The sequence below is a fragment of the Ranitomeya imitator genome, chromosome 3, assembly GCF_032444005.1.
Source record: "Ranitomeya imitator isolate aRanImi1 chromosome 3, aRanImi1.pri, whole genome shotgun sequence".
In the NCBI taxonomy this organism is placed as follows: domain Eukaryota; kingdom Metazoa; phylum Chordata; class Amphibia; order Anura; family Dendrobatidae; genus Ranitomeya; species Ranitomeya imitator.
The window spans coordinates 764,582,100-764,601,209 of record NC_091284.1 but is presented as its reverse complement, the minus strand read 5'-3'; the positions used below and the strand labels follow the sequence as shown (position 1 = coordinate 764,601,209).

The 19,110-nt window shown below is 44.9% G+C and overlaps 1 protein-coding gene across 6 annotated transcripts in view; it reads right to left on the bottom strand.

Moving 5' to 3' along the window:
• The window catches only part of SLC46A3 (solute carrier family 46 member 3), a 57,372-nt gene that overhangs the window by 37,373 nt on the left and 889 nt on the right, over positions 1–19,110 (bottom strand). For 3 of the 6 annotated variants that reach the window (XM_069759019.1, XM_069759020.1, XM_069759021.1), the window contains one exon: positions 5,453–5,695. In XM_069759019.1, the coding sequence (XP_069615120.1) occupies positions 5,453–5,644 (192 nt within the window). In that variant the 5' untranslated portion in view covers positions 5,645–5,695. Of the gene's footprint in view, positions 1–5,452; positions 5,696–7,472; positions 7,644–12,878; positions 12,984–17,663; positions 17,773–19,110 lie in introns of those variants that run through there. The other 3 variants (XM_069759022.1, XM_069759024.1, XM_069759025.1) reach the window with 3 other exon arrangements.

Below are 19,110 nucleotides of genomic sequence, written 5' to 3'. Positions count from 1 at the left end.
ATAATAATATTAATATTATTAATAAGGTCACCTTGCCGCTGGTGGGTTGGCCTTTATGCTTTTTTGATAAAAAAAAAAGATAGTGTTACTAAGATCCCAATGTTATTTAACCCCTTAGTGACGGAGCCAAATTTTTGAAATCTGACCAGTGTCACTTTATGTGGTAATAACTCTGTAACGCTTCAACAAATGCCAGTGATTTTGAGATTGTTTTTTCGTGACACATTATACTTTATGATAATGGTAAATTTAGGTCAATATGTTTTGTGTTTATTTATAATAAATATCAAAAATTTGAGAAAAATGTTAAAAAATTAGCAATTTTCAAAGTTTGAATGATTATCCCTTTAATCCAGATGGTCATATCACAGCAAACTATTAATAAACAACATTTCCCACATGTCTGCTTTACATCAGCACCATTTGTAAAATGTTCTTTTATTTTGTTAGCATTTTAGGAGGTTTAAAAATGTAGCAGCAATTTTTCATTTTTTCAAGGAAATTTACAACATTTATTTTTTTAGGGAACTATCCATGTTTGAATTGACTTTAGGGGTCCCACATATTGGGAAACCCTAAAATGTGATACCATTTTAAAAACGGCACCCCCTGACATATTGAAAACTGCAGTCAGGTAGTTTATTAACCCTTCAGATGCTTTACAGGAATTAATGCAAAGTGGTATGACAGAAATGACAATGTGCATTTTTGCTACCTAAATGTCGGTAACTTCTGAACAGGTTACAACAGCCGACAGACTAAGGCCGCTCTTTGGTTGTGAATTATCATCGCAAACATCAGGACCACAAAATCATGATCTGAAGGCACCGATTGGGATAAAGAGGAAGCCCCCACACTCTGTTAACCATTTATAATGATGTAGTCACTATTGACAGCAGCATCTAAGGGGTTAAACAGATATGTACGATGCCAACACTGATCGTCGCTGATACAGCAAGTTGTCAGCTATAGTGTACAGCCGCCAGCTGCTGGATTGTCACCTGTATGGGGAGGCTATTCTCTTATATCTCAGGTCAGTTAAAAGACGTATTGGCGGTCATTAAGGGGTTAAATGCATTTTTGCTTTTCACTTATGTAGTTACAGCAGGGTTAATTCTCATTTTGTTTCTGGAACAATGTGTCTTTTTACCGTATTCTGTACAGTGTGTGAATGGGAACACTAGCAGAAAACCCTGTTATCAGTGATCAACAGCCTCTCCTCCCAGATGACCTACAGTAACCCTTAGCGCTACCTTACACGGTCCCAGTTATATTACCAACTAGCTGAAGAGCCCGGCGTTGCCTGGGCATAGTAAATATCTGTGGTTAGTTATAGCACCTCACTTCTCTTATTTTCCCATCACGCCTCTCATTTTCCCAATCACATCTTTAATTTTCCCCCTCACGTCTCTCATTTTCTCCCTCACTCCTCTCATTCCCCCCTAACACTTGTCATTTCAACTTCACATCTGTCATTTTCCGGTCACTACACTATTTTCCCTCACTCCTCTCATTTTGCACTCACACCTTTTCATTTTCACCTCAGTATATACATGTTTGTCATCTCCCTTATATATAGTATACACCTGTATGTCATCTCCTGTATATAGTATATACCTGTATGTCATCTCCCCTGTATATAGGATATACCTGCTGTGTGTCATCTCCCCTGTATATAGTATATACCTGTATGTCATCTCCTCCTATATATAGTATATACCTGTATGTCATCTCCTCCTATATATAGTATATACCTGTATGTCATCTCCTGCTATATATAGTATATACCTGTATGTCATCTCCTCCTATATATAGTATATACCTGTATGTCATCTCCTCCTATATATAGTATATACCTGTATGTCATCTCCTTCTATATATAGTATGTACCTGTATGTCATCTCCTCCTGTATATAGTATATACCTGTATGTCATCTCCTCAGTAGTGGCAGTATATATTAGCTCACACATACACATAATAGACAGGTCATGTGACTGACAGCTGCTGTATTTCCTATATGGTACATTTGTTGCTCTTGTAGTTTGTCTGCTTATTAATCAGATTTTTATTTTTGAAGGCTAATACCAGACTTGTGTGTGTTTTAGGGCGAGTTTCGTTTGTCAAGTTGTGTGTGTTGAGTTGTGTGTGGCGACATGCATGTAGCGACTTTTGTGAGATGAGTTGTGTGGCAACATGCGTGTAGCAACTTTTTGTGTGTCGAGTTGCATGTGACAGGTTAGTGTAGCAAGTTGTGTGCAGCAAGTTTTGCGCATGGCGAGTTTTGCGCATGGCGAGTTTTAGGTCTGGTGCCTTTTGAGTATGTGCAAGTTTTGTGTGAGGCAACTTTTGCATGTGTTGCAAATTTTGTGCATGTGGCAATTTTTCCGCGTGTGCAAGTTTTGTGTGTGGCGAGTTTTCCATGAGGTGAGTTTTGCACTTGTGGCGAGTTTTTTTTTTGCGCGTGGTGAGTTTTAAGCGGCGACTTTTGTGTTTCGACTTTTATGTGGCGAGGTTGGTGTATGTGTGGTGAAATGTGTGCTGAGGGTGGTATATGTGTTCAAGCACGTGGTAGTGTGTGGCGCATTTTGTGTGTGTGTTCATATCCCCGTGTGTGGTGAGTATCTCATGTCGGGGCCCCACCTTAGCAACTGTACGGTATATACTCTTTGGCGCCATCGCTCTTACTCTTTAAGTCCCCCTTGTTCACATCTGGCAGCTGTCAATTTGCCTCCAACACTTTTCCTTTCACTTTTTTCCCCATTATGTAGATAGGGGAAAAATAGTTTGGTGAATTGGAAAGCGCGGGGTTAAAATTTCACCTCACAAAGTAGCCTATGACGCTCTCAGGGTCCAGACGTGTGACTGTGCAAAATTTTGTGGCTGTAGCTGCGACGGTGCAGATGCCAATCCCGGACACACACACACACACACACACACACACACACACACACACACACACTCAGCTTTATATAGTAGATAAACAGAATAAAAAGTGTCTGACACTGTGTGTGATCATTACACACCGACAGTGAAATATAATCATGTTTTCCTCCTCCACATCATCCAACGACTAAAGAAAATGCAGAAAATATAGCAATCACAGAAACTACAGTTATTGTAAAGCTTGTGATATACATGGACAGGTTTATATATGTAGGAGCTATGGCCGCCCTGCACATTGAACACTAGGTGTATGGTCTCCATACAGACCGCTCTGGAGGCAGGAGGTGTACTGTACCATACTGTATATTTATATAGCAAAATATTTTATTCAAGATTAAAACAGCAAACATTCCAGACATGCGCCGCACTAGTACTGCTCTGCGGCGGCACGATCATGTGCGGGTGTCAGCTGTATGTGACCCCCGCAACAATGCCCACGATCAACACTAGCACCGACCGTGGGCATTTAACCCCTCTGATGCTGCTGTCAGTAGTGACAGCAACATAAAGGGGAATCGCGCAGGGACGAGGGCTCCCTGCACTCCCACCGGAACAATGCGATGGCGTTGTTCCGGTGTTCTGGAAGGAGTCCCCGGATCCAAAATGGCCGCGGGGCTCCTTCCAGGTCCTTCGCTGAAGTGGCTTGAAGGCGCCTGCTCTCAGCAGGCGCCGGAAAGCCTCCTGCACTTCCTGTCAGATCGCTGATCTGACACAGTGCTAGTGATGTCCCACCCAGGGACAATGTTATAAAGTAAAAAAAAAAAATATGTTTTAAAAATCCCTAAATAAAGAAAAAAATAAAATACAAAAAATAAACGGATCTATTGGAAAATATTTAAATTAAAAAAAAAAAAAAAAAAGTACACATATTTGGTATCGCCGCGTCCGTAACGACCCGCTCTATAAAACTATCGCACTAGTTAACCCCTTCAGTGAACACTGCAAAAAATAAAAATATCCAAAAAAGTATCCAACAGCGAGCCAAGGTGTCACATGCTGTGTGCAAACATAATTATTCACCAACTATGTACCAAGAGAAATATAATCACATGGTTGTATCCTATGACTAAGGATACAAGCATATAGTAATTGAAGGAACTAGTCTTACTAAAGGTATTTTACTAAATGGATCATCCTTTTAAAAAGGTAGTAGTTTCCTGTATATGTAATAACTATGGTGGCCCTGTACATTGCGCACACTATAATGGAGGGGAGGTAATGTATGGACTCCGTTCAGATAGAACTGGGGGAGGAGGATTATATTTTACCATATAATATATTGCAAAAACACCTTATTTTTTCAAAAACGAAAGAGCAACAATTGAGAAAGCCCTTTAACGAAGCCATAAAAGTTGGTCATAAGGTTTAGATCTACACTATCACCGTGACCCAGTGAGGGGTAATCCCCATCCTGGACACTCGTGAAATATCCATTGGATATAACTGAGACTCACCTTTTGAACGTGGCCCCATCTCACGGCTGCTGGGATGGCGGGGTGTCCACACATGGCGTCTCCATTTACTCCTTTGAAAGTTCCAAAAAGTCTTGCACAAATGTGCTAGGCTGTTGTGAAACTCCCATAGGAATGAATGGATCAAGCCCCCCAAAATAACAGGGCAAGAATAAAAGCAAGTAGAGCCATGCATGCCCAGCCACCTCGCGATTTCCAGAGATGAGGCCCAGTGATTGAAATAAATACAAGTCCCAGTAGTAGGATTCACATCTATAAGACATTTATGGTTATGCCGTGGATTTCTGAGACGGGAATACCCCCAAAAGCCACATTCAGACATCAGATTTTCATGTACGAGGGCCAGCTTTGGTTTTCGCAGATCGCACATGTACCTGTAACAGTCTATGGGCTCATTCACAAGTCTGGGATTTTTGCTTGGTCCCCAAAAAAAAAAAAAAACATGGACATGTCCGATTTTGATGCGAGGTGCAGATAAAAATCAGCACTGCAAAGCTATGGCTCTATGAAAAATAAATATCAGACTATACTCGAATGACGTCCAAGTGCGGTCCGATTTTCACGGACGGTCAGAAAGGAAAAAGGTGAAAAAACCTTTTTGCTCCATGAATGAGAAAAACTGATGCAAGTTGGACCAACCACACTCTGATCAGAAGAATCGGACAGTTTTTCGTGTACGTGAGAAAATCAGACGTCTGAATGAGGCCTAAGATCTGGACAGACTTCGCATTGAAGAGAAAATGAATTTTGCGGTTTATGTACAAAAGCTTGGAAATGCCGTAAGGGCCATTACAGGCCAAGTGCTCTCGCTCTTCCCAGTAGATCCCGATCCTTCTCTTTTGGCCATACTGGATGCCTGCACCCCTCTGACGGGAACAGAAGGGTCAGGGCTTAATGAGGAGAGCCGGCGCACGTCCCTGGCCCCTATCTCTACAGTACGTGTCTGCACATATCAGTCAGGGCTCCACTCAGGGCCATTGCTTTTAGTGTACAGGGTACAAATGCCCAATATGGAGGCATTTTCCTACATTCTCACCTTTTGATGTGTGAAGTTGGGGTTAGTTTGGTTCGTTTCACAATGTGATATGTTGTCGCTGTAGAAGACCGTGGAGTTGAACTCTTCCTCCCAGAACCTCTGGTACACGAACTGCTGCATCAGAGGGTAGCTGGCAAAGCAGGCGAAGCAGTAGAAGGCCATGACTGGCTCCACCAGGTACACCAGGCCCATCTTTACTTCAGATTCTTTCACAAGGGAACCATCACATGTCTATAGTTAGTGCTGGAAAAAAGAAAGATCTGTTATTCTGCGTCTTATGAATGCAGAACCGCTTACAATTTTTGGACACATTTACAAACATTTTATTTTTTTGCCACGTTTATTAATGTTTGCAGATTTGCATCACAACTGAAACAGTGACAGATGGTCGTCCTATACAGCCAGAGGTAGTCAGAGGTGTGAATTCCCAATTAAACATGTCCCACTGCTTTATATCTACAGCTGCTCTGCAAATCTGTGTCTCCATGGTTACAGCCTACACACAAACCCTGTGTAGTCTGATCCTCAGTGTCTCCATGGTTACAGACTACACACGACCCGTGTAGTCTGATCCCCTGTGTCTCCATGGTTACAGACTACACACAAACCCTGTGTAGTCTGATCCCCTGTGTCTCCATGGTTACAGACTACACACAACCCGTGTAGTCTGATCCCCTGTGTCTCCATAGTTACAGACTACACACAACCCATGCAGTCTGATCCCGTGTCTCCTTGGTTACAGACTACACACAAGCCCTGTGTAGTCTGATCCTCCGTGTCTCCATGGTTACAGACTACACACAACCCGTGTAGTCTGATCCCCTGTGTCTCCATAGTTACAGACTACACACAACCCATGCAGTCTGATCCCGTGTCTCCTTGGTTACAGACTACACACAAGCCCTGTGTAGTCTGATCCTCCATGTCTCCATGGTTACACACTACATACAAACACATGCAATAAGTTAAAGCGGTTGCCCACAACTATTGTATTTATTTTTTTTACTATGGGCCTAAAAGCTAACAGGCAGGTACAGTAGTTGCTCACGGAGTGCCTCTTTACCAGGCATCAGCTCAGAGCGGTCACTAAACAATCCTGCTGGAGATTCAGCTGCTCAATGTCAGACAGCTCTTTTTCTATCAGGCTCCTCTATCGATGGGGCGTGACTGCTGACGTCATGCTGATTGACGGCCGCTTCCCCACAGTTTGGAAGCCAGATCCCTGCTGCCTATCAGCATGACATTGGCAGCAGAGCGGAAGAGAAGCCACTGCTCTGTCGACATGAAGTCAGCGGAAGCTGCAGAATCACAAGCAGGAGCGGTCTGTGAGATCACCGGGCACAACAGGCAGGTACGGTAATTAGAAACTACCTGCCTTTCAGTGCTTATACCCGCAGTAAAGAAATTAAATAGTCCTGGATAATCCCTTTAAATGACAGACAGTGAAGTACACCCCATACATTACAGGGGGTGGTATGTAGTATAATCTTCATATTTCAGCCCAGCAACCAGATTGTCAACCCCAAAAAACCACTTTATTGTCTATCACTGATCTCTATAGGTTTATTATCCAATTATTGAGGGTTAAAGTGGGCCCAGTAATACCAAGACCCAAAGCCAAGAATCACTGGGGGCACCTGATAGTAGCATCCTTCTATATGACTGGTGGGACCTCGCTACCACTTACAATGGATAAGACATTATAAAAGCATTAAAAGGACAAGAAAAGCATAAAGAGGTGGGGCTGATATATCACTAAATCGGAATACTAACCATCTTAAAGGGATTGCCCAGGGCAGAGACTGTTGCAATACTCACAGACACCCTATAGCAGAGGTCCCCAACTCCAGTCCTCAAGGCCCACCAACATGGCATGTTTTCAGGATTTCCTTAGTCTTGCCCAGGTAATAATTGCATCACCTGTGCAATGCAAAGGAAATCCTGAAAACATGACCTGTTGGTGGGCCTTGAGGACTGGAGTTGGGGACCTCTGCCCTATAGCTCCCCATCTCATACTGACCTAGTCCGTGCAGGTCTCATCGTTCTGCAGTCTTCCAGAAATGCCGGCCCAATCAATCACTGAATAAGTGGGGCGCCCAGGTTTCAATTAATGATTTGTTAAGCGGGCACAGTTTCCCGTTTGTCAAGATAGGAACAAGGAGCAGAAACCACCATGAGCAGGGTAAACATCAGAAGGGGAGCTTCAGAGAATTGGTGGGGGTGAATATTACTTATTAAAAGGGAATGTGTGTCTGGGATTTTGCTTTCCCATCTGAGAACAGCATGATTTTTGGGCAGAGACCCCGATTCCAGTGATGTGGCACTTACTGGGATGCTTGCTGCAGTTTTGATAAAACCAATCTTAGCAGCTGCAGATTTAGCAGTTCTCTTGAATGCTCAGCCCTGTAAAACCCTGCACACACCACTGATTGGCAGCTGTGTACAGTGCGTAGGCAGAAAGCTGCCAATCAGTGGGGACGGGGTTATACAGACCTCATCAATATTAAGGACTGCATGGTAGCAGGTTTACTAGACCTCTGGTGATAACCTCCTGCTGATCAAACTACAGCAAGCAGCCCAGTAAGTGACACATCGCTGGAATCGGGGTCTCTGCCCCTCTACATCATGCTGCTCTCAGATGAGGTGCCAAAAAACTTCCCTTTATCCAGTCTGTGCCCTTTAAACTTTAAAATATTTTTTTTTTTAATCTCCTTATAACTGCTTTAAATTAAAAACATAAATGTAAGTCATCCAAAGCATTTGCAGAACGCAGACTATGGAGAAAGATCACATTGTAAAACTGGCGAGTCACACACACACACATTCGCTTATCAACGCTGGAAATTTAATACAATGCACCGAGAATTTTTTTTCCTGCTAACTTGATTTAAGCGTTATAAGAAATAAGGGGAAATTGGAAATCTAATTTTATACTTTATTCAGTAAAACAGAAGAAAACGCAAGAAAAATATGACAGTGAAAATAGAAAGATATGGCTGCTTTATAGCAGAAACAGCGCCACACCTGCCCATGGGTTGTGTCTGGTATTACACATCAACTCAAATGAGCTGCAAAAACACTTATAACCTGTAGACAGGTGTGGGGCAGTTTTTCTAATAGTGTATAACCCCTTTAACTTACTAATACCGATGTTATCAGAACAGATGGACTGAAATAAGCCGATTCCATTAGGCAGAAATGACTGTATACATGAGATCCTTATGTGTAGCATTATGGCAGAAGGAATCACCATAAACCGGTCCTTCCACTTTTGCTCTATTATTTGCCCTGATTCATGGGTATAAATGATCTAGGTAGAATAAGAATCTCAGCTCTGCATACAGATTAAATCTTCTCACAAACTAAATAACAACAAGGGAAAGAAAAGTGGCTTACGAAAAAAAAAGCCCCCGTACAAATATATAACATTTATTAACATTACAGTACAAATACACTAAATACCCAAAAGTAGAATAGCCTATATGTTAGGGCTCTAGAAGATAGTAGGGAAATATCCACCACTGATAGGACTAGGGTAATGTCTACCCAGTCACTATTCACCTCTATAAAAAAGATAGCGGTAAGCCCACCTTCACATAACATAGAAGTACCAGAGACAAAACAGTGCTGCCATATATTCATACCATAGATGTGCAGATATAGGGGATATATCCCTAGACACTATACTCTAATAATTCTGCCTACCTAGATGCGGAGGTTGGCACCCTAAGAAATATGAGAATGGCGCCCCCGCTCGTGCGATGGCTATCCCTAATCTCCTGATTATGCCCTATAAGATGATCATTAGAAATAGAAAGCCAGACGGCTTGTCATAGCAATGTACTAATGTGTTAGATTTTATAACAAAGATAGGGTCAACCAAAAATGTGATGTAAGTAAGGCGATAGAAAGTATCATTCACCCCCTATAGGCATAGTAACAGATATATAGATACATAGAGAATAAGTGTCTAGGTCTCCAGCAACATAATAATACCATATACTTAACCCCATAAACATACTGGGAATTTCCTGGTACTGCTAAAGAACAACATAATAACACAACACAGATTCAGATGTCCTAATCCGCTGATCTACCACCCAGCTGAACGTATCCGACCAAAAGATGCACGATGTGCACCTATGATAAAGGTACCTCTATGATGCACGCAATACTCATCTGTTAGTTTGTGGTATATATGCGGGCGAGGGTCCCGATGCAATGACTCCTCACATGGACCAAAAAGACTCTTGACGCGTTTCCCCCAAACACGGGTTCATCAGGAAAGATTCCATCATCACATGGCAGTGTAGAGTTGTCCACAAAAAGGCTGCCTTTGCATCGGGACCCTCGCCCGCATATATACCACAAACTTACAGATGAGTATTGCGTGCATCATAGAGGTACCTTTATCATAGGTGCACATCGTGCATCTTTTGGTCGGATACGTTCAGCTGGGTGGTAGATCAGCGGATTAGGACATCTGAATCTGTGTTGTGTTATTATGTTGTTCTTTAGCAGTACCAGGAAATTCCCAGTATGTTTATGGGGTTAAGTATATGGTATTATTATGTTGCTGGAGACCTAGACACTTATTTTCTATGTATCTATATATCTGTTACTATGCGTATGGGGGGGTGAATGATACTTACATCACATTTTTGGTTGACCCCATCTTTGTTATAAAATCTAACACATTAGTACATTGCTATGACAAGCCGTCTGGCTTTCTATTTCTAATGATCATCTTATAGGGCATAATCAGGAGATTAGGGATAGCCATCGCACGAGAGGGGGAGCCATTCTCATATTTCTTAGGGTGCCAACCTCCGCATCTAGGTAGGCAGAATTATTAGAGTATAGTGTCTAGGGATATATCCCCTATATCTGCACATCTATGGTATGAATATATGGCAGCACTGTTTTGTCTCTGGTACTTCTATATGTTATGTGAAGGTGGGCTTACCGCTATCTTTTTTATAGAGGTGAATAGTGACTGGGTAGACATTACCCTAGTCCTATCAGTGGTGGATATTTCCCTACTATCTTCTAGAGCCCTAACATATAGGCTATTCTACTTTTGGGGATTTGTACTGTAATTTTAATAAAGGTTATATTTTTACGGGGGCTTTTTTTTCGTAAACTGCATACAGATTAACCATTTCCAGTGTTTCTTAACTCCAGTCCTCAAGTAGCCCCAACAGGTCCTATCCTACAGAGGAGTGTGCAGATTGCTGATAGCAGCCGTTGTAAAACTTCTGTCCTGCCATGAAAGTCTGTCATTGTAGTTTCACAACAACTAGAGTCCCACAAGTCACTGACCTCTGCTAAGGCGACAGAACCTGGCTGCTAAGGCGACAGAACCTGGCTGCTAAGGCGACAGAACCTGGCTGCTAAGGCGACAGAACCTGGCTGCTAAGGCGACAGAACCTGGCTGCTAAGGCGACAGAACCTGGCTGCTAAGGCGACAGAACCTGGCTGCTAAGGCGACAGAACCTGGCTGCTAAGGCGACAGAACCTGGCTGCTAAGGCGACAGAACCTGGCTGCTAAGGCGACAGAACCTGGCTGCTAAGGCGACAGAACCTGGCTGCTAAGGCGACAGAACCTGGCTGCTAAGGCGACAGAACCTGGCTGCTAAGGCCACAGAACCTGGCTGCTAAGGCCACAGAACCTGGCTGCTAAGGCCACAGAACCTGGCTGCTAAGGCCACAGAACCTGGCTGCTAAGGCCACAGAACCTGGCTGCTAAGGCCACAGAACCTGGCTGCTAAGGCCACAGAACCTGGCTGCTAAGGCCACAGAACCTGGCTGCTAAGGCCACAGAACCGTGGGCAATTTTTAAGGCCTCATTCAGACGTCTATGATTTTTCACGTGCACAATAATATGGTTAGTGTTTCATAAGTGTTTTGGATCAGAGTTTCATCTGTGTTTTTCTCGTATGGGCACAGAAATAAATTACATAGCATCTCCTATACATTGCAATGTTAATCACAGACTGCACATGGACACCATCTGTATGTTGTCAGTGATTTTCATGGACCCATAGACTTTTATTGGCACCAGGGTCGGCAGCCATCCAGAAATAAAAATAAATAAATGATGATTACTTACTGGTAATTGGATTTTCCAGAACCCACAACAGCACCATGGGGAGAGAGGATCTGCCCCAAGGACAGGAAACCCTGTATCTTTAAAAGCAGAGCCCTCTAGTACGCTTCAGTGGTTTACAGAGCATAAAGGTACCTTCACACATAACGATATTGTTAACGATATCGTTGCTATTTGTGACGTAGCAACGATATCGTTAATGAAATCGTTATGTGTGACAGCGACTAACGATCAGGCCCCTGCTGGGAGATCGTTGGTCGCTGAAGAAAGTCCAGAACTTTATTTCGTCGCTGGACTCCCTGGAGACATCGCTGGATCGGCGTGTGTGACACCGATCCAGCGATGTCTTCACTGGTAACCAGGGTAAACATCGGGTAACTAAGCGCAGGGCCGCGCTTAGTAACCCGATGTTTACCCTGGTTACCATGCTAAAAGTAAAAAAAAACAAACACTAGATACTTACCTACAGCCGTCCGTCCTCCAGCGCTGTGCTCTGCACTCCTCCTGTACTGTCTGTGAGCCGGAAAGCAGAGCGGTGACGTCACCGCTCTGCTTTCCGGCTCCCAGACAGTACAGGAGGAGAGCAGAGAAGCAGAGCGCAGCGCTGGAGGACAGACGGCTGTAGGTAAGTATCTAGTGTTTGTTTTTTTTTACTTTTAGCATGGTAACCAGGGTAAACATCGGGTTACTAAGCGCGGCCCTGCGCTTAGTTACCCGATGTTTACCCTGGTTACCGGCATCGTTGGTCGCTGGAGAGCGGTCTGTGTGACAGCTCTCCAGCGACCAAACAGCGACGCTGCAGCGATCCGGATCGTTGTCGGTATCGCTGCAGCGTCGCTAAATGTGAAGGGGCCTTAAGAGGAACTCCATTTGGTTAGTTTGCTAGACATACATATGTACAAGCTTGAAACAGGTGTCCCTTTCGTGATATGGCACCAAACCCTGTACACAATTATATCCATAAAATACATTTTTTATTTTTTTTTATGACACCTTATGACATCTGTGCACTATCAACCAGAGAAAAAGTGAAAAGGGAGGGAATAAGGAAGGGCGCTGTCGTGGGTTCTGGAAGATCCGATTAACGGTAAGTATTGCATTTCTTGGACTGTAAGATGCACCTAGGTTTTAGAGGAGGAAAAATGAAAAAAGCTGAAGCAAAAAATGTGGTCAATTCTGTATTAATATCCCCAATCCTGGTATATACATAGCCCCAATCTAGGTATACAAGGCCCTCTCATCCCCAGCCTGGTCGGCATGGCCCCATCAGAAAGACAAAACAACAAAAACCCACACACTATAAGCCATTTTACTTACCTTCCCTGTTCTCCCACGCAATATCCTGTTGTGAAGCCAGCAGCTGATTTATGCTTGTAAGCAGCGCATGACAGGGATGTCATGCGCTGCTTACAAGCCGAGGACATCTGCCGGAATACTCACTGCTCCCTACGGCAGGGACTATGAGCATGTGAAGAAGTGAATATTCATTAATATTTAACCCCTTTACAACCGAGCATGTTAATGACCGGGCCAATTTGTACAATTCTGACCACTGTCACTTTATGATGTAATAACACTAGAACGCTTCAATGGATCCTGGTGATTCTAAGAATCTAATTTTATAAACTACTCTCCCCAATGAATTCATCTAGGGGCACAGTGATCACATTAAGACCACATGTGCCTCACAGAATTTTAGACCACTGAGCGGTGAAGAAAGAAAATGACATTTTTACCACTAAAATGTTGTTTTAGCCCCAAGTTTTTAATTTTTCTAAGGGCTAATAGGAATTTTTTTTTTACAATAAACTGAGGTTCACTTTTTCCTGAGTGCGCCAATACCTTACATGTAAATCGATAAATATTTTTCAGGCATATCGCAAAGCTCAGAAGGCAAGGAGCGCCAGATTTTACTGTTATGGTTTGCAGGTGCCATGACCCACTGGGAGAGCCCATGAGGTGCCAAAACGGCAGAACTCCCATAAGTGACCTCATTTTACAATCTACACCTCTCAATGAATTCATCTAGGGGTGCAGTGATCATATTGACATATTGATGTGTCTGTGTCATAGAATTGTATACCATTGGGCAGTGAAGACAAAATAACTAAAAATTTTCACCACCAAAATTTTGTTTTAGCCAAAGATTTTTCATTTTCAAACAAAAAGTGGGCAAAAGTGGCATCAAAATTTGTTCCACATTTTTCGACTGAAAATGGCTGTACAGTGCTACTTAGCCATGCGGAGAGACTCGGGAGGAACGGAGCGCTGTGCATGTCAGTGTGTTTCCATGGACCGTCTGTCCATGGGCAAAACACGCTGACATGTCTGTATTTTAATGTCAACACGGGCCACAAAATGCCCCGCACACATGCGTAACACACATGGATGTCATCCATGTGACACGCATCGGTGCTGGGGAAGAAGCGTTATAGTAAGCGCTATTCCCAGGCTCTGGGTGCTGAACACGGCTCTCATCATTCTTCCCCGCTCTGCCGGCGATCTCACTGAAGTCACCGTGGTTCAGCCCGGCTGGGAATGGAGCCTCAGTGACCGGAGAAAACCTCTATGAAGTCACCACCGGTCTCTGACGCTGTGTACCTAGCAGTTCATTCACCAGTGGTTCGCTGCCTGGAAGGTCGCATGTTGGCATCATCCAGGTTGAAAACTTCCCAGGCACCTGTCTGTGTGGTACTGATGCGGCACACGGTTGCCACACATACAGACACTGACATCTCCGGTACCGGAAATATCAGGACGTGTCAAAGAGGCGTTATGGCGGGTTTTTGTTTGGCTGCTGTCACTCACTAAAAGACGCTTTATTGCAAAAAATAGATTTTGCATCACCACATTTTGACAGCTATAACTTTTCCATATTTCAGGACTAGTTGACGTTTTTATCGGTACCATTTTCGCTAACATGACATTTTTTGATCACTCTCTATTCAGATTTTTGGGAGGCAGAATGAACAAAAACCAGCGGTTCAGGAGTTGTTGTTTTTTTGGGGGGGGGGGGGGAAGGGTGGGGGGTTATGCCGTTCAGTGTTTGGTAAAATTGATAAAGCAGGTTTATTCTTGGGGTCAGTACAATTACAGAGATACCTCATTTATATCATTTTTTTATGTTTTGGCGCTTTTATACAAAAGATAAATTTTTCTCATCACTTTATTCCGAGAGCTATAACTTTTTTATTTTTCCGGTGATTGAGCTGTATAGCGGCTTGTTTTTTTGCGGGACAAGACGTTTTCAGCGGTACCATATTTATTTGTCTTTTTGATCGCGTGTTATTTCACTTTTTATTTGGTAGTATGATGATAATACACTGTTTTTTCCTTCTTTTTTTATGGTGTTCACTAAAGGGGTTAACTAATGGGACAGTTTTATAGGACGGGTCGTTGCGGACACAGCGATAGATACCAAATGTGTACTTTTATTGTTTATATTTTTTTATTCAAATATTTATTTAGGGATAGAATACTGTATATATTGATGATTTTTTTATTATTTGAGATATATATCGTATATACTCGAGTATATGCCGAGATTTTCAGCCCATTTTTTGGGGGCTGAAAGTCCCCCCTCTCGGCTTATACTCGAGTCATACCCGGGGTCGGCAGGGGAGGGGGAGCGGGGGCTGTCTAATTATACTCACCTGCTCCCCGCGCGGTCCCTGGCTCACCGCCACCCGAGCTTCTTCCTGTACTGAGTGGTCACATTGTACCACTCATTACAGTAATGAATATGCGGCTCCACCTCCCATAGGGGTGGAGCCGCATATTCATTACTGTAATGAGCGGTAACGGTGACCGCTCAGTACAGGAAGATACTGTGGCGCCGGGAAGCAGGGACTGCAGTGCCGGGGAAGCAGGGACTGCACCGCGCCAGGAGCAGGTGAGAATATCGGGAGGGGAGCGCTGCGCAATATTCACCTGCTCCTCGTTCCGGCACCGCTCTGTCTTCAGCAGTGACGCTCAGGTCAGAGGGCGCGGTGACGTGGTTAGTGTGCACCCTCAGCCGGAATGTCAGTGCAGAAGACGCTGAAGATGGAGCGGCAGCCGGAAAGAGGAGCAGGTGAATATTGAAAGTGCCGGGGGCCTAAGCGACGGAGAGGTGAGTATGTGATTTTTTTTTTTTATCGCAGCAACAGCAAATGGGGCAAGTGTCTGTATGGAGCATCTATGGGGCCATAACCAACGTTTGTGCAGCACTATATGGGGCAAATGTGTCTATGGAGCATCTTATGGGGCCATTATTAACCTTTATGCAGGATTATATGGGGCATATTTTAATATGGAGCATCTTATGGGGCCATCATAAACTTTATGGAGCATTATATGGGGCTCCTGATTCAATATGGATATTCAAATACGCTTAACCTACTGAAGTCTCAATTAATTTTACTTTTATTGGTATCTATTTTTACCGGTAGCTGCTGCATTTCCCACCCTAGGCTTATACTCGAGTCATTAAGTTTTCCCAGTTTTTTGTGGCAAAATTAGGGGTTTCGGCTTATACTCGAATATATACGGTATATATATTTATTATTTTTACAATTATTTAAAACATTTTTTTTTATACTTTTTACTATCTTTTTTTTTACTCTGTCCCACTATGGGACAATCATTTTGCAGGGTGATCGCTTCTATGGCATATAGATGAAGCAACATCTTCATGCTTTAGAAACTTTCATCATCCGGTTCACTTCTGCCTGAAAGGCAAACTTTCAGATTTCTCTCGGATCTCCTTAATTTGTGCAGCGTTTAGCCCGTCTAGTTGAATGGCTTCCTCATCTGTCCGTGAACCCTCTCGGCTTTTCCCAGGTCATCCTCCACAGTTCCATCGATGTCTACATCATCCTCCGTTCTGATAGACACACGCAAAGAGGACAAAGCACAGGTCAACAGACCACTTCTTCATGGTGGCAGCTCCAGACACACCAACACAAGCCTTTCTGGTTCTCCACAGACACTGGAGGAGGAAGAGGAGTCATCTGTAAAGTAGCCGCCTAATTGCCCATCTTCAATCAACCTTAGCAGGTTGTGCCCAATGAAGGCTCCCGGCCTCGTTCCAGAGACTCACTGTGCCATACTAGGCCGTGCCCCCAGAACGGAATGTCCATGTGCCGGCTCCCAAGGATCCACCAGAAGTGACATCGGACACTATCCCTGGGTTCCGGAGAAGCACTGTGCCACACAAGGCCGTGCCCCCAGAACGGAGTGTCCATGTGCCGGCTCCCAAGGATCCACCAGAAGTGACATCGGACACTATCCCTGGGTTCCGGAGAAGCACTGTGCCACACAAGGCCGTGCCCCCAGAACAGAGTGTCCATGTGCCGGCTCCCAAGGATCCACCAGAAGTGACATCGGACACTATCCCTGGGTTCCGGAGAAGCACTGTGCCATACTAGGCCGTGCCCCCAGAACAGAGTGTCCATGTGCCGGCTCCCAAAGATCCACCAGAAGTGAAGTCGGACTAGCAATGCGTCCGACATAGGAATTAATGGCAGCGTTAACGGACTGCGTTACACCGCGTTATGCCACGGTGTAACGTAGTCCGTCTAACGGATGCCATTAACGCAATGTGAACCCGGCCTAATATACCTAATTATAAGGCTTGTAACAAAATATTTGTAATAACAAACAATAAAGCACGATCCCGCCTAATATAAAGCACAGGTCATACAATTACCAGCTGTAATGTGGATCCGTCATCTAGGACAATGACTGGTACCCTGTGACTCGCCTGCCGCTCAGGGCTGGAAGGCGACATCCGTAGCTTCTTGTACTAGGTACAGGTCTGTACACAGTGGGGGGGTTACGTTATGGAGAAAGAAGGTAGAAAACACACTGTCATGTACCCCACCAGGGAATTCGGAGCTTGTGTTTGTGCACATGGAGGCTTTTTCGCAGAGTCTGGCATAGAACTGTGCAGAAACTCCCAAGTTTTTGAAGAGGATTTAGAGAATTACTGCTCCAAAAACTCAGTGTGCACATACCCTAAAAGATATTGCCTTGTCTTATTAAATGGGTAAAATTGCAAAGTGTAAAAAAACAAGCAGCGTTTGCAATTTTCATCATATTAACAATCCTCTCCGTTCTTACCATTTTTAATTTCACTGTGTACTGCTCGATGCCAGTGCATCACGATAAAATTAATGAGGCAATTAAAAAATACAACTCGTCCAACAAAAAAACAAGTCTTCATACAACTCTGTGGATGAAAAGAGAAAAAAAAAAAAACTGTGGCTCTTGGAATAAGGGGAGGAAAAAACAAAAGTGAAGCAATGGAAAATCACCAAGGGTTGAAAGGGGTTAACTGGATTATCTCAAGTTTGGAAGTTATTAGTGATAGGGGATAATGTCTCCGTCACTTGGAATTGAACCACAGTGACCCCACTGATCCCGAGGACCTGGGGGGGTGCGACTGGAGCAGTGGTCGATCATGTGCATATCCATTCCATTCACACTTGGATACGTACCCGAGCACCCACGATACCAGACACGTAGCCTGGCACCCACGATACCGGACACGTAGCCTGGCACCCACGATACCGGACACGTAGCCTGGCACCCACAATACCGGACACGTAGCCTGGCACCCACGATACCGGACACGTAGCCGGGCACCCACGATACCGGACACGTAGCCTGGCACTCACGATACCGGACACGTAGCCTGGCACCCACGATACCGGACACGTAGCCTGGCACCCACGATACCGGACACGTAGCCTGGCACCCACGATACCGGACACGTAGCCTGGCACCCACGATACCGGACACGTAGCCTGGCACCCACGATACCGGACACGTAGCCTGGCACCCACGATACCGGACACGTAGCCTGGCACCCACGATACCGGACACGTAGCCTGGCACCCACGATACCGGACACGTAGCCTGGCACCCACGATACCGGACACGTAGCCTGGCACCCACGATACCGGACACGTAGCCTGGCACCCACGATACCGGACACGTAGCCTGGCACCCACGATACCGGACACGTAGCCTGGCACCCACGATACCGGACACGTAGCCTGGCACCCACGATACCGGACACGTAGCCGGGCACCCACGATACCGGACACGTAGCCGGGCACCCACGATACCGGACACGTAGCCGGGCACCCACGATACCGGATACGTACCCGAGCACCCACGATACCGGATACGTACCCGAGCACCCACGATACCGGATACGTACCCGAGCACCCACGATACCGGATACGTACCCGAGCACCCACGATACCGGATACGTACCCGAGCACCCACGATACCGGATACGTACCCGAGCACCCACGATACCGGATACGTACCCGAGCACCCACGATACCGGATACGTACCCGAGCACCCACGATACCGGATACGTACCCGAGCACCCACGATACCGGATACGTACCCGAGCACCCACGATACCGGATACGTACCCGAGCACCCACGATACCGGATACGTACCCGAGCACCCACGATACCGGATACGTACCCGAGCACACAGTTGTCACTCGGGTGGCGCACACACTCGCCCGTCACTATTGGACACTCCTG